We start from the raw sequence: 15,708 nt of genomic DNA on the forward strand, positions 1-15,708 counted from the left end.
TGCATGTTTTTTGAAGCGCTAGCACACGGCGATGAGAAGGGGGTATTGGCCTTGAATGAATGTTGGCAGACTGCCTATACAATGCAGTTTCAGTCGCTATGGAGTGTTGGAGCGTAGAGCATCATGTGTTCGTTGTCAAGCAGTACTTTAGAAACAATGATTTCGTAATCACAGTGCAGTGTCTTTTCCATAAAAATTTTGGATTTGGATGTCAAGGTGCAGTGCCTGATTGAAATACTGTACTCCGATGGGTTGCAGTGTTTAGAAATGCTGGATCTGTGATGAAAAGAAATCACGTGGTCTTCCCCATTTAGTTCGTACTCCAGAAAACGTAGACCGAGTGAGAATGGCAGTTGTTGCTAGTCTGAAACGATCGGCTAGACGACATGCTGTAGTGCTGGGTATGTCATGTCGTTCGCTTCACTGCATCATACATCATGATCTTAAGTTTCACCCGTACAAGATAATGATTGTCCAGCAGCTTAGTCAAGGGGATTTTGAGAGTTTTTTCATGTAATGGACGAAATTTTTGCGGAAGATGCAGATGCTAAAGTCTTCCTGAGTGATGAAGCACATTTTCACGTAGACAGTTACGTCGGTGTTCAAAATTGTCGGTATTGGGTGCTGGAGAACCCACATGAGTTACACCAAAGACCTCTCCACAGTTTAAAAGTAACAATGTGGTGCTTCATTTGAAAAGATGGGGATTGTTGGACCCTGCAGTTACTGTGACATCAGCATTCTATGTTAAAATGTTAAACCACTTTCTTCATCCAGAACTTAAAAGGCGTCAAAGTAAACATGAGAGAAATATGGTTTCAGCAGGACCGTGCCACAGCTCACATGGTGAGAGCATCCAAGGAAGTGGTTCGACAAATGTTCCCAGGACATGTCATTTCAAAATAGGGTGATGTTTACTGACCCCCTCACTCACCCGATTTGTTGATATGTGACCTCCATCATATTTAAAACCAAAAGTGTACTTGAACAAGCCTCACACAATCCATGACCTGAAGAATTCCATTCGTCAGGAAAATGAAGCCGTGCCGAATGGAATGTTGGAGAGAGCCATGCATAACTTTCGGGAGAGGATCCAAATTTGTATCCAGCAAGGAGGACGTCATCTCCAAGACATTATTTTTCGAACCTAATTAAAGTATGTATATATCAAAACTGCATTAAAAAAATCTATCACTTAATGCTTGCTTTTATTATTTTTATCTAACCGTGTCCCAATCATTCAGTAGTGCAAAAACATGCATTTCCTCTGTTCTCCACCCTGCAGTAGGAAACAGATGCTGGTCTGAGATTCGTTCAAAGAATCCTTGGGAAGTGTAGTATACCCACAACAATGTAGCTTACAAAATCATTATTTGACTAATACTTCAGTAACTCTTCTTAGTCTGGGACCCTTATTTGGTGAGATTGATAGAGGAAGTAGATCTCTGAAAAAGAGTACTGCATTTTTTTCATGGGTTTATATACGAAGTGCAAAAGCACCATGGAAAAGTCACCCAGCTACAAGGAAAGCATTATGCTGTGGAGGGTGGTGATGATAATTCTGATAGTTTATGTTCCTAGAAAAGTCAGTTATATATTGCTTTTTCATCCCTATATGTTGCAGACTGCCTATGAAAATAAAATTACAGAGATTTCAGCTCATACAGAGGCTTAGCAACAGTTCTCACCATGCACCATTCATGACAGATTAGGAAAAGAGAGAAGTGACAATGGTATGCAAAATACCCTCCAACACATGCCATTGTATGTATAGATGTAGGAATTCAAATGAGAAGATTTTAGGAAATCATTTAATAGAAATTCTAAAATTGTACTTTGATTGCCTTGATTTTATTTATTTATTTGTTTTCAATTTTGTGCAAATTGAATATCATCATTGAAAGTCTCCTTGAAATTGATGGGGTAAGTCAAAAACAAGTTAAAAAAGGGCTTTTATACAAGAATACTCCTTAATAGTGTTCTTCCATCAATAAAACCTGAGAGAACACAAGAATGTTCATATTATCATGTTGTAGAAGAGATTGCTTAGCATTTAATCACAATGTTGACAAATGAGTGTCAGATTTTCTGATAGAGGAAAGTATAATATACCACTTGAAGGTGTTAACTGGATTCAGTCAGCATAAACATTTCTCTCTATATATACTATTTGTCTTCATTATCTGTGAGGAGCACTGTTCAAGCCTTGATCTCTAACATACATAAAATTTTGTATGTGGTTATAGGATGTAGGTTATGTCACACAACAGTCTTAATCATTAAAAGGAACTGAAAATTTTGCAGCACTCTTGGACATAAACATGAGTCTTTCAAATGCTTCTGTAGCCACATTTAATCCTTACAGTTTTCTGTTTTTTCCGCGTTTTTCAGCTCAGTGTAGACAGCAAGACAGAAAAATTGGCAGCCATAGAAAAAGAGGTGAAGTTGAAGGACACTAAGTTATTGAACCTGGAAACAACAGTCACAGAGCTCCAGAAGAAGTTAGAGTGAGTATTAATAATATGCATACACATTTATTTATGTTTTATGTACATATCACAGACATTATGCTCTTTTAATTATGCCAGGCTGATGAGGTAAATATTACTTCAATCAAGCATGAATTATAGGAACTCTTAAGAGGTACAAGGGTTTCTTCTATTGATAAAACATTCTTTTGTATTCAAGGTACATGAAATTGAAACTCTTCTGTCACCACTCTAACTTGTCAGTACTAACCTCTACCTCTCTCTCTCTCTCTCTCTCTCTCTCTCTCTCTCTCTCTCTCTCTCTTGGAATAGTGTAATTGAAAGACATTTGAGTTAGCTGTTCATACCTTAATTCAGTGTATCTTAAATGAAAACTGAGTGCCTACTTTGGACCATTCTTAGTTTTATATCCTGGCATACACCTTCTTCATAGTGTTTGTCATTCACCAGAGTTCATCTTTTTAATGTGTGAAAGGTAAGTGGAGATAGCTACTAATTGGGACCGACAATCTCCTTGGATATCAGACTGGTGATAACCTGGTTGGCACTCACATCGTCCTATAAGAGGCTGATTCTGCAGTTTATCTTCTGGTTGTCTTATGTCTGGCACCAGCCAGGCACCGTGTTGGCATGGCCCCCGCTCATATAGCTTGTAACATTGACCTAACCAAAGGACCCAGCCAACATTTTCACATGAATTAGTAGTTTGTTTTTGGCTGGCATCAATTTGTCTGTGTGCAGTGGAACCTTTCACTACATGGAGTGGCAGTTTATCGGTTTTAGGCTTGGGAATTACTGTACCAAGAAATTCATTAGTTATTTCCTGTGTTTCAAGTACACTTTCTGAACTACTTCCTGTTTCACGTGTGTTATCATAATATTCCACACCTTTGATATATGACTTTTCTTGGTCTATCTTTAAAATCGGTGTCGGGAAGTGTCTCTGTATGTCTTCCAGTATTTGTTCCTGTTTGTAAGTGTTATTTGATTCATTCTTATATGATTCATTCTTATATGAAATATGTGGTATTGCTCCTGTTTTGAATTCAATGTGCTTATGAATGTCTTCTAATATTTGTGTAGCATTATACTGGTAATCAGTGATAGCCACCTGTGAAACCTGGTCAGCACTGTAGTGTTTTTGTTGCTCTGCATTTTGATGTTTGAAAGTGCTCTCGTGCCTCATATGTTCATTGTTTCTATTATAATGGACGGAATGGATGAATGGAAGGTAACGGTGTTGCTTATGGCGATGGTGAAGGTTCCCTAGATGTCGTATGCCAACATTTGTGATGTTTTTTGACTCATTTTGTAAAATGTGCTTATCTCTTTGGTCTGCTGAAAAGTCACTTACTGTTTTTCCTTTTCTGTTATGCAGACCGATAGTAGATTTACTAGTCTCCAGCTCTGAATTTTCTATTTTATGTGCTACTTGAGTTTCTTCTGTTATGCATCCGTGAGTCATAGGACAGTCACATATCCCTAGAAATGACACATCGCCAGGATCAACATCAGAAAATAGGAGCCTCTTTCCCTTGGGACATGGGTACTCTGTCCCTGGGTGATGGCAAGTTTTCGATTCTAAATGTAGCAGCAGCCCTTGAGGGCAGGGTTCAGGTTCACACATTCCTTTCCCTCTCTCGTTCTCAAAGACAACAAATCCCCGACGGCAAGGTCCTCGTGAAAGTGGTCGCCAGCATCCTGGTGCAGCACCGTGTACACTCACACGGCCAGTGCTGCACTGGCACTGTGCTGATGACCCAGATGAACCAGCCATCAGTATCTGGCCATGCTGACAGGGCCCACGGTATCCTGTAACACCAGGAAAATAAGAGCTGGTAGTTTTCTTTGAAGTTATTTCTCATGTTAGTACAGTAAATCATTTGTGAATTCAGAGATCTGATAAACTACAGCAAGTAATTGCTTATGAAACAGTTAAATTGGTATGGAAAGTCCTGGTGGAATGTAAACAATTTAAGGAGCATTAGTAAGAACTCACAAATATTAGAGACATTTAGTTGTCGAAGGTGCAAACATGTCTTAAATGTGCTAGCTTTCACTTGAATCCCTTTTTGAGTGTTAGAGTAAACATACACCTACCTATGTGTGTGTTCTGTATGGCTTCATTGTGCTGGTTGACTTCATAGAACTATGCAGCTCAACTGGGTTGGGTAACTGTGTTGGGTGGACTGGGTGAGGAGGTCAAGGAGTGGGGAGTGGCAAAGAGGTTTTGTGGCTATCAGCTGGGAGGGAGAAGCAGCAGATGCATGGGTTGGGGATGTAGCATGGGCACCAGCACTGGTGAGCTGATGCTATGCATGATGACATGGGGGAGTAGATTTGGAGGGAGGAGACAAACAGAGGAATAACAAACTGTGGGAAAGATAATGTGGGTGGAGACTGAGTGAGCTTATGGCTTTTTGGCAGAGGTGTCGGTGGGTGTGGGGCAGAGGACTTGTGAAGATAGAGCCTAGTAGGATTGTGGGTTTGAAGGAAGTGTTGAAAGGATAACTGTCATTGTCATAATTTGGATAAGTGGGTTTTTGGAGAAAGGCTTCAGATGGCAGAGGCTGTGAAGCAGTCATTGAAGTAAAGTTTGTTTGAAATTTGGTTCTTTTATTCCAGTCCATGATAACAAAAATTGTTTTCAGACTATAAATTTCAGTCTTTGTATATGAAAATGGTCATCACTGAAATCAGTAGGCTCACTAGAATTTTTGTGGTAAAAGACTGAAATAAAAGAAACACATTCTACACTTTTGGGAGCACTGTTTTCATTCCCAACTATGTTGCAGCTTGTGATAGAGTATGTTTTCTGTCACTGTGTGATCAAAACTGCTGTTGGTTACAGTTTGGCAGTGGCAATTCATCCATATGGCTGCTGGTTGGTGGTCATGCTTACATGCAATCCAATGCAGAAATGGTACCAGATACGTTGCATGGCATGACTACTTTCAGAGGTGGCCCAGCCTCTGAGCAGAATAAGCTTATGGCAGACAGGAATAGGATGTGCTGGATGGAGTTGCCAGACAAGTCTTCCATAGGGTTATGATCCCTGTGACAAGGGGCTGGGAGTGGATAGTAGATTTACTAGTCTCCAGCTCTGAATTTTCTATTTTATGTGCTACTTGAGTTTCTTCTGTTACGCATCCATGAGTCATAGGACAGTCACATCAATGAGTTACCTTACTGAGTGTGGTGGCATGCATGAAGAAACTTCAGGATTTTCTTACTGGCTGAATTGAGATGATTATCAAGGGGTTATTCAGTAGTGATTATGCTGTCTGAAATTCTGTCTGAGGGAACGTGCCTGAATTTGTGAAAATATATATCTATTAAAAACAAAGATTCCATGACTTACCAAACGGGAAAGTGCTGGTAGATAGACACAATAAAAAACACACACACAAAATTTCAAGCTTTCGCAACCAACGGTTGCTTCGTCAGGAAAGAAGGAAGGAGAGGGAAAGACGAAAGGATGTGGGTTTTAAGGGAGAGGGTAAGGAGTGATTCCAATCCCGGGAGTGGAAAGACTTACCTTAGGGGGAAAAAAGGACAGGTATACACTCGCTCGCGCACGCGCGCACACATCCATCCACACATATACAGACACATGCAGACATATTTAAAGGCAAAGAGTTTGGGCAGAGATGTCAGTCGAGGCGGAAGTGCAGAGGCAAAGATGTTGTTGAATGACAGGTGAGGTATGAGTGGCGGCAACTTGAAATTAGCGGAGGTTGAGGCCTGGTGGATAACGGGAAGAGAGGATATATTGAAGGATACATTGATGACAGCTTCATGATCTGGACTCACAGTGAAGAAGAACTCCAGAATTTGCTCTCCAACCTCAACTCCTTTGGTTCCATCAGATTCACCTGGTCCTACTCCAAATCCCATGCCACTTTCCTTGATGTTGACCTTCATCTGTCCAATGGCCAGCTTCACACATCCGTCCACATCAAACCCACCAACAAGCAACAGTACCTCCATTATGACAGCTGCTACCCATTCCATATCAAACGGTCCCCTCCCTACAGCCTAGGCCTTTGTGGCAAACGAATCTGTTCCAGTCCTGAATCCCTGAACCATTACACCAACCACCTGAAAACAGCTTTCGCATCCCACAACTACCCTCCCGACCTGGTACAGAAGCAAATAACCAGAGCCACTTCCTCATCCCCTCAAAACCAGAACCTCCAAACAGAAAAACCCCAAAAGTGCCCCACTTGTGACAGGATACTATCTGGGACTGGATCAGACTCTGAATGTGGCTCTCCAGCAGGGATACGACTTCCTCAAATCCTGCCCTGAAATGAGATCCATCCTTCATGAAATCCTCCCCACTCCACCAAGAGTGTCTTTCCACCATCCACCTAACTTTCCTAACCTCTTGGTTCATCCCTATGAAATCCCCAAACCACCTTCCCTACCCTCTGGCTCCTACCCTTGTAACAGCCCCCGGTGTAAAACCCGTCCCATGCATCCTCCCACCACCACCTACTCCAGTCCTGTAACCCGGAAGGTGTACACGATCAAAGGCAGAGCCACGTGTGAAAGCACCCACGTGATTTACCAAATGACCTGCCTACACTGTGACGCTTTCTATGTGGGAATGACCAGCAACAAACTGTCCATTCGCATGAATGGACACAGGCAGACAGTGTTTGTTGGTAACGAGGATCACTCTGTGGCTAAACATGCCTTGGTGCACGGCTAGCACATAATGTCCTGATTCATGTTCATGATAATTTGGATGAATGGGATGAAATGGGGGTTTTGAAAAAAGGAGACTGACCAGCCACTTTCCATGTTGCTTGAAAAGTTTATTGAAAACTTTTGTAATATGGGCATTTTGTAGTCAATGAGAAAATTTGTCATATTATTGGAAATGATATTATTCTGAGACAACTTTACAGTTAGGTTTTCCTCAGGAGTCTGCCAGCATTTCTACAATACGCCCTGACAAAATCGCTCTTTTCTGGCAGAGTTTGAAGTTTTCTCCACCGGAGAATACTGTTGCCAAAGGAAGTACTTTTGTTGTAACTCTGCTATTTAATAAATAGTAAAATATGCCTAATATGGTGAGCAGTTTGCTGCCCTTTATTTGGAAAGAAACTTGCAATTTTTAAAATGCATACAAATACCTGCTTGCCACTAACTATTCAGAAACCCGAAGGATCTCAGAGAGGTCCAAACACTGGAAACTCCAGTTAGGAATATCAGCAATGTTGGAAAATATAAATTGCAACTTACCATAAGTATGAAACTTTAAGTTGTGGAGAGGCACAATTAAGACACTTACACATAGGCTTTCAGCCACAGCCTTTGTCAGAAAAAGAATGAGAAACACGCACCATTCATTCTCATAAGGAAGCGCACCTCACACACATGACTGCTAACTCTGGCAGCTCGGACCAGTTGGCATTCTGGCTCGAGCTGCCAGAGTTGGCGGTCAAGTGTGCATGAGGTGTGCTTGCTTGTGTGAATAAATCATGTGTGATTCTCTTTCTTTTTATGATGAAGGCTGTGGCCAAAAGCTAATGTGTAGGTATGTTTTAATTGTGCCCCTCTGCAGTTTAACTTGTCATCTTCACGGTAAGTAGCAATCTACATTTTTCCTACATTGTTAAAGAGAGTCCCTCAGATCAACATATTTCCCTAAGAACTTTGTTGACAGAACTTGGGAACATTAGTCTTGTGTGTTACAATAATGGAAATATTTTGTTCAGTCCTGTTTAGACTATGACTATACTGTGGATCAATGTAACGTAGCTGCCTGCACATTCTGGATACTGTCTAGCATATATGTAAGCTATCTTTTCATTCAGAAGGCAGCACTTCAAGGTGCTATCAAACTAAGCAAGCTACATGAAACCTTATGGTTTAGATTACATTATTAAACAAACATGGTGAGAATTGTAATTCTGCTGTAGTTTACAAGCCAGAGCCAAAATAAAAGTGCTGTTCAGGGATCGGTTCTCTCTCCTAGTCTTACAGCTGAAATTTATTGTCCATTTGAATTTTCTGATGGTGCTCAGGAACATGTCATCTTGAAGGTACTTCAGTGGAAAAGGACTAAATGATGGAATAAATATCAAAAATTAATTTTGACTCTCTTTATTCAGAAATGCTTTGAACACATGTGCTTATATCTGACACATGTGGTTTTACTTTTCTTAGAATATGTTTCATAGTTTATCAACTACATTTGGCACCAGTGGTGCATACTAGACTTTGCATTAAGGTGAGCAGTTTTAGAAGAATAAAATGTCCTTTTAAAGTTTAAAATTATCTTTTTGATGAATTCATTGATTGCTGGGTGATAAAATGCAGTTATCAGCTGCTAAAGGAGATCTTTTTAATTTTTACTAGAGCAAGTATTCATCAGAGACAAGGGTATAGTCAGAAGTGCCCCAGGGGAGTGTGATAGTACCGCTGTTGTTATATATATACATAAATGATTTGGCAGACAGGGTGGGCAGCAATCTGCAGTTGTTTGCTGATGATGCTGTGGTGTGCAGTGAGGTGTCAAAGTTGAGTGACTGTAAGAAGATACAAGGTAACTTAGACAATATTTCCAGTTGGTGTGATGAATGGCAGCTAGCCCTAAATGTGAAAAAGGGCAAGTTAATGTGGATGAGTAGGAAGATCAAACCTGCAATGTTCAGAGACAGTATTACTAGTGTCCTGCTAGACACAGTCAAGTCATTTAAATATCTGGGCATAACATGGCAAAGCGATATGAAGTGGAACAAGCGTGTGAGAAGTGTGGTAGGGAAGGTGATTGGTTGGCTCTGGTTTATTGGGAGATTTTGAGGAAGAAGTGGTTCACTTGTAAAGGAGACCACATATAGGACCCTGCTGTGACATATTCTCACGTGCTGCTTTAGTATTTGGGATTTGTACCAGGTCAGATTGAAGGAAGATATCGAAGCAATTCGGAGGCGGGCTGCTAGATTTATTACCGGTAGGCTCGAACAACACCTAAGTGTTAGAGATGTTTTGGGAACTCAAACGGGAATCTCTGAAGGGAAGGCAACATTCTTTTTGAGAAACACTTTTGAGAATATCTTAAGAGCCAGCTTTTGAAGCTGACTGCTGAATGATTCTACTGTCGCCAACACACATAGCACATAATGACCTTGAAGATAAGATACGAGAAATTAGTGCTCATACGGAGACATACAGACAGTCGTTTTTTCCCTTGCTCTATTAGCGAATGGAACAGGAAAGGAAATGACTAGTAGCGGTACAGGATACCGTCCGCCACGAACAGTATGGTTGCTTGTAGAGTAGCGATGTAGATGTAGATGCAGAAGTTTGTGAGTTGTTTTTTAGTTTGTACACAACATACAAAGATTTTTTTATCCTTTTTATGGCTGAAAAGGTTCCCTCAAATAAGCTCTGGAAGCAACAATATTTAAAATAAGTTCAAAGAGTTTTATCATTTCACAGTATGGAGACTGAAGTCCATCTGACATAAACTTTAAAAAATCACCAATACTTTAATAATACATTTCTTTGGAAATATATGCAGTGAATAACTGTGGTCTTTACGGGGAAAAAATTATCCATGGCAGTCCCTTAGTGAGTGCAATAAATTTTCAGGATAACACTATTCATATTGATCAAGATTATGTACATTCAGAAGTTCCAAAAATAAGAGTCCAAGTTACTTATTCTCTCTTGTCTAGCCCCATCACTGTCCACAATTTTACCATAGGTTATTCTAAAATATGTGCCCAAAGTGACTGCAACATTACGCCTAGAACACTTAGTTATGGTTCATCCGTATGTTGGCCATCAGGGACTTCATCCTATTTTCTTTCATACGTCACAGTTGGTTTTACAGTTCTTGGGAGTCATTAATTTTTGTTACACATTAGCCAATGTCATAAGCTCCAGTTTGCGATATATCAAATGAGATGTCAGTGAAAGTGAAAATATGTGCAAAAGTATGTAGAAGAAAATTGAAACTGACATCTTGCATCATGATTTTAAATCCATAGGCTTTTTACGATTTTAAATCCATAGGCTTTTCAGTGACCCTTATCTGGATCTGTTCTCTCTTTGAAAACTGAAACCAGTTGGCTGTGGTACAAGATTTTCATCGAACAAGATGGAGAATTTAACAACATGGCAGACACTTCAGGCGCAGTTGTTTCCTTACTTTCTTATCTAGAGCCCAGGTTCTTTTGGTTGACTTGGGGAAAAAGTTGAAGTTCTGCATTTTTTAATGTTTGACACTGTTTGTGATAGCACTGAATTCAATTGATGAGTGAATTGGTGAACCAATGTAGCAACAGAAAATATATGTATTACCCTTGATTGCAATCTTTTCAAATGACCGGGCTTAACAGCAGCTCATTCATAACTCAGTGGAGGTTCATGAATTTAAAAAAAAATCTTTGATTGACCTAGGTAAGAAGTTCTCTGTTAACTTGCTGGGTGAAATTCGGATAAAATCACAAGCTTTTGATGACTGTCTCCACAAGAGTCATTGACGATGATGTCTGACTTAGCCCCTGTATAGCGGTGATTTATGCAGTCATCAAAATTTTGGGATTTTATCTGAACTTGACACAGTGAGTTAACTGAGAACTTTTTCTCTGAGGTCTCAATTGTGAGAGACTTTCATGGAGTTGACCATCACCTGCGGTATAGTGGAGTACCAAAGAAATCCACGAGAAATTACACTCGCCAGTTGCTTCATCTTTAATAATTGATTCATTTATCTAATTTCTTATTTTATGCATCAGCATGTTCAAAATAGAAGCAGTGTAATTCTTTTTTAGATTTGACAGTTCTGTAAACGCAGAAGAGTGTCTTAAATGATGTTTCAGCTTTTTGTCGTATTCACTGAGATGTAAGAGTTCATTGTAGTTGCTTTTAACTTTCACATGTAAAGGCATCCTAACAGCCACTCAAAGAAGTTTCATATTGAAATAACTTATGCAAGATTTCACCTCAGTTATGAAGCAAGATTCAGTTTAGGTCTGCTTAGTTATTCAGTGTTCTCCTCTTGGAAACTGAGCGCGCCGAAGTTGTGCAACAGGGCCTCACATTCTCACAGGTGCAGCTCTACTTGGTATCCAAGATTTTACTGCTCAGCAATACAATACGAAAGCAGCTCCATTGCCTACTTTCCCACATATAGCAACATACGTATGCAATGTATATTATAAACTGTCAAGGCCGTTTATTGCATTTAAGATAATCTAAAATTATGGAACACACATGTAATTAGTTATTAGCCTTACCAAAATCATTTGTTCTGTAGCACCAAATAAAAAAGTAAAACTTTTAGTTCTGCCAACCTCACACCAAGACCTGCAGTCACCTATCTGTGGGACATGCATCTGGACTGAAGCTTTGTACCCACATGATTAAAAGTTTCACAATATCTGACAACAAAAATGGCTGCACTGCTTTTTAGTGTAAGGACAACAGTGGAGTGTACAGGTAGATGCACATAATTAAAGGTCTATATTGCCAGTGTCATTCTGTAGTGTGGATGTGGAACATATTTTGTGCTCTTTTATTAACATTTTTGGAGGGTGAAAATCTCGTCTATAAAAATCAACATGGATTCCGTAAACAGAGATCTTGGAATCCTCAGCTCACTCTGTTTGTCCATGAAATCCAGAGTGCCATAGACTATAGAACCTAGGTTGATGCTGTGTTCTTTGATTTCTGGAAGGCATTTGGTACAGTTCCACACTGTTGTTTAGTGACCAAAATATGAACATCTTGAGTTTCAGACCAGATTTTTGATTGGATTCAGAACTTCTTGCAGATAGAATACAACACATCACTCTTAACAGAATGAAAGTAGCAGATGTGAGGGTAAATACAGGAGTGTCCCAAGGAAACGTGATAGGATCATTTTTCAATGCCAATACCGGTTTCAGGCTACTATGCCCATCTTCAGATGATTAATATTTTTTGTTACATAGATGGTTTGACAAACAGCATGCCATCTGCTCCCACACTACACAAGAATATTTGAATATGTAGTGCCATGTTATAAGTTGTTTCTACAATACAAATAAACTAAAGTGCTTGCATTTATTTATATATGATACAAAATAGTTGTGTTCACATACATAAGTTCCAGTAGATGGCGATTTGTTTAGTAGTGGTCCATGTTGTTTTCCAGGTCAATGTATATGTTGTTGAATTCCACATAGCACACACATTGTAAATAAATTACTGTGGCACATTTCATAATATTCTTAATATCAGTGTTGAGCACCACCCATGTTATACACTTGATGTTTTTGGTTACAATGCAAAGACACAAAGACATAATTCACTAAATATTGACCAAGGATGTAAACTGTACTAAGGTGATGTGTGGTATGTGCAAAGTGTAACATCCAGATAAATGTTTGCACACTAGCAGTAAACGTGTTATAAAAAAGAAGTAGGACAAATTGTTCTTAGTAAGTTTTCTTCCAGTGGAAACCAAATGGCTAAATAAATCTTCAGTAGCCACTCAAAAGGCTCAGAATGGACACATTGCTTCTAACATTAATTACAACTTATAGACATTACATGCTACTAAACAAAGGCAAGGAAATGGACCTCTTAGAGGAACCAGAAATATATATTCACTCTCTCGGCTCATCCAATACATTCATAATGAGCAGCTGGGGCTAACCAATAAACAGTTACACCACTGCAGTTTAAGATGTCAATATATAATTGTATAAATGTAAACTAACGTGATGAACAAATGTGTTGCTCTCATCCCACCTCTAACTTTTTAATTTTGTGTTTCCTGCAACTAATTCAGAAAGTGTGTTTGTAATCAAATATCTGTATACATAAATGAGTGTACACATATGTCTACTTTTATTTATTCCATAAAAAAATTCATACAAGACTGACTGAAAACAATTTGTGTTACTGTCTTTTAATAATAAATTTACTCTTAGAGTGCAGACATTTTGTGTGTGTTACATTTTGCACATCCCATGCATCATCTTTGCTCAGTTTACATCCTTGGTCAATATTTAATGAATATCTTTGTACCTTTGCTTAATGCTTTGTGAACAAAAACATATGTGGAATTCAACAACATATACATTGATCTGGAAAACCACATGGACCACAACAAAACATATAGCCAACTTATGTAAATGGACACAACTATTCTACATTATATATGAATAAATGCAAGCACTTTAGCATATTTTTATTAGCAAAACAACTTATAATGTGGCACTAAATACTCAAATATTCTTTTGCAGTGTGGGATCAGATGGCATACTGTTGGTCAAAACATCCGTGTAACTAAAAATGTTAGCCAAATGAAACTGGTTGTGGTACATTTAGAAAGTATTTGTGGCTGGTTGCATCATTCACCAACATAAATAAATGTAACATATTGCACTTAAATAGGTGAAGAAATTCTCTACTGTTGAATTATAGTTTTGTTGGCAACAGCTTGGACTGATTTGAGGGGATGGGGAGAGGGGGAGGAGGTAGAGGGTCCAATGAAGAACAGTGCATTTTACCACAGCAGCGTTTATCATTACAAAGATGCTCAACAAACTTCAGTGGTAGACACTGGAAGAGAGTTGTGGTGCAACAGGGAAAAGCTTGCTCTACCGTATTTACTCGAATCCAAGTTGCACTTTTTTCTGGTTTTTGTAATCCAAAAAACTGCCTGTGGCTTAGAATCGAATGCAAAGCAAGCGCAAGTTCTGAAAAATGTTGGTGGGTGCCGCCACAACTAACTTCTGCCGTCGAATATATGTAGTGCTACACAGGCATGCTTTGTAGACACAAAGATAAATACTGGCACCAAAACCTCTGCGTCAGTAAATAAATTAAAAAAAAAAAAGGTGGAAGACGAGCTTTTTTTCTCCGCCCCAAGTTTCGAGCACTGCATTTTCATACATTATCCAACTAAGTAAATGCAAATTCCATATTGTTCATCTTCGAATGTAGCAGCATTTCAATGTACTACGAAAATCCGACTGGCAAGACTGTTTGGGATGTTTGTCAATATGGCAAAATCTACATTCTGAATTTTTTCCTACCTGTGAGAAGAGATGGTTGCTAATAGGAACTTTTATGAATTGTGAATCACATGCAGTATTCTCTTCACCATAAGAATGATATGAATATAAACATTTTGCCATGTATTGTACAACAATACAAAGTTCCATAGTAATGTAAGTGGTCTCATTTCTTTTTTGTCTGATGTTGTGTTCGCAAGGATCAGTTTTTGGATTGAAGTAATAAGAAAGAAAAGGAATGCCAAGTGTATTGTTCCTAGTGTATTGTTCATATGGTGTAGAGTAATCATCTTATTGTTTAGTAATTTACTGATGAAACAAGTTTTACCGTAGAAGGGAAGAAATTTGTATAACAAAATTATGTTAAAATTTGCAACCATTCTTCCTGATTTTCTACTTGAATGTTGTTTATCAGACAGATAAGAAAAATCTATCTTCACCAACTGAATGTTTATTTTGCTCTAACCAAACATGTTTTGCTTATTCATTCTAGGCATCATCAGTGGTTTTCAGTTTCCATTCTTTTCATGCAGCCATTGGTTCTTCTCTAGGCACAAGATGCACACAATACAGGTTTCCAGTTGGTGGTAGAGGGTGCATCTGGGAAAAACTTGGGAATTTTTTAAAAGTCTGGGAAATTTTCATGGCTTTGGTTTTCAGTTACATTTTTGTAATTTTAACTGGTAAGAACGGATACTCTAACAAAGAATTTTACTTTAGCCCATTACTGCAGAACAATACTGCACTGATAAAACATAAACAAGAGAGTAATACCAAAATAATACTTTAGTTGCAAATAAAATGCACCATATACAACAAAACACAGTGTACTCACAAGTGTCTGTTGACAGCAGAATGTGTCAAAGGCTTTAGGATGAAGACAGTGCAATGCTTCAAAACAATAATCTGCATTTGATGAGTGTAACATCACAACTGTTTACATATCTAACAGGTCACAGAAAGATATTGTGAATGCTGGCTTGAGAAGTGTTACTTTCAAAGTAAATTTCTTTTTTTTTGCAAGATGAATCATATTACATGTGGATGAATTTCTTATGTCATGGATCTTTAGATGCTCGTTCAAAATTTAACACTTTGGGGATCATTCACTTACCCAGAAGACCAGCCATTTATGCCTATATTTAAAATTTTACTGGCACATTTGTGTTTCATATATCTTAAAAGTTACC

General features: G+C 38.7%; 2 protein-coding genes across 3 annotated transcripts in view; one reads left to right on the forward strand and one right to left on the reverse strand.

Annotated features, from left to right (window-relative positions):
• The window catches only part of LOC126412235 (centrosomal protein of 135 kDa-like), a 368,271-nt gene that overhangs the window by 134,007 nt on the left and 218,556 nt on the right, over positions 1–15,708 (forward strand). For both annotated transcript variants that reach the window (XM_050081725.1, XM_050081726.1), the window contains one exon: positions 2,392–2,507. In XM_050081725.1, the coding sequence (XP_049937682.1) occupies positions 2,392–2,507 (116 nt within the window). The remainder of the gene's footprint in view (positions 1–2,391; positions 2,508–15,708) is intronic.
• LOC126412236 (uncharacterized) overlaps positions 2,766–15,708 on the reverse strand; it is a 101,591-nt gene continuing 88,648 nt past the window's right edge. Inside the window, exon 5 of the mRNA XM_050081727.1 lies at positions 2,766–4,301. Within this exon, the coding sequence (XP_049937684.1) occupies positions 2,929–4,301 (1,373 nt within the window). The 3' untranslated portion in view covers positions 2,766–2,928. The remainder of the gene's footprint in view (positions 4,302–15,708) is intronic.

The sequence above is a fragment of the Schistocerca serialis genome, chromosome 7 (assembly GCF_023864345.2).
Source record: "Schistocerca serialis cubense isolate TAMUIC-IGC-003099 chromosome 7, iqSchSeri2.2, whole genome shotgun sequence".
Taxonomy (NCBI): Eukaryota; Metazoa; Arthropoda; class Insecta; order Orthoptera; family Acrididae; genus Schistocerca; species Schistocerca serialis.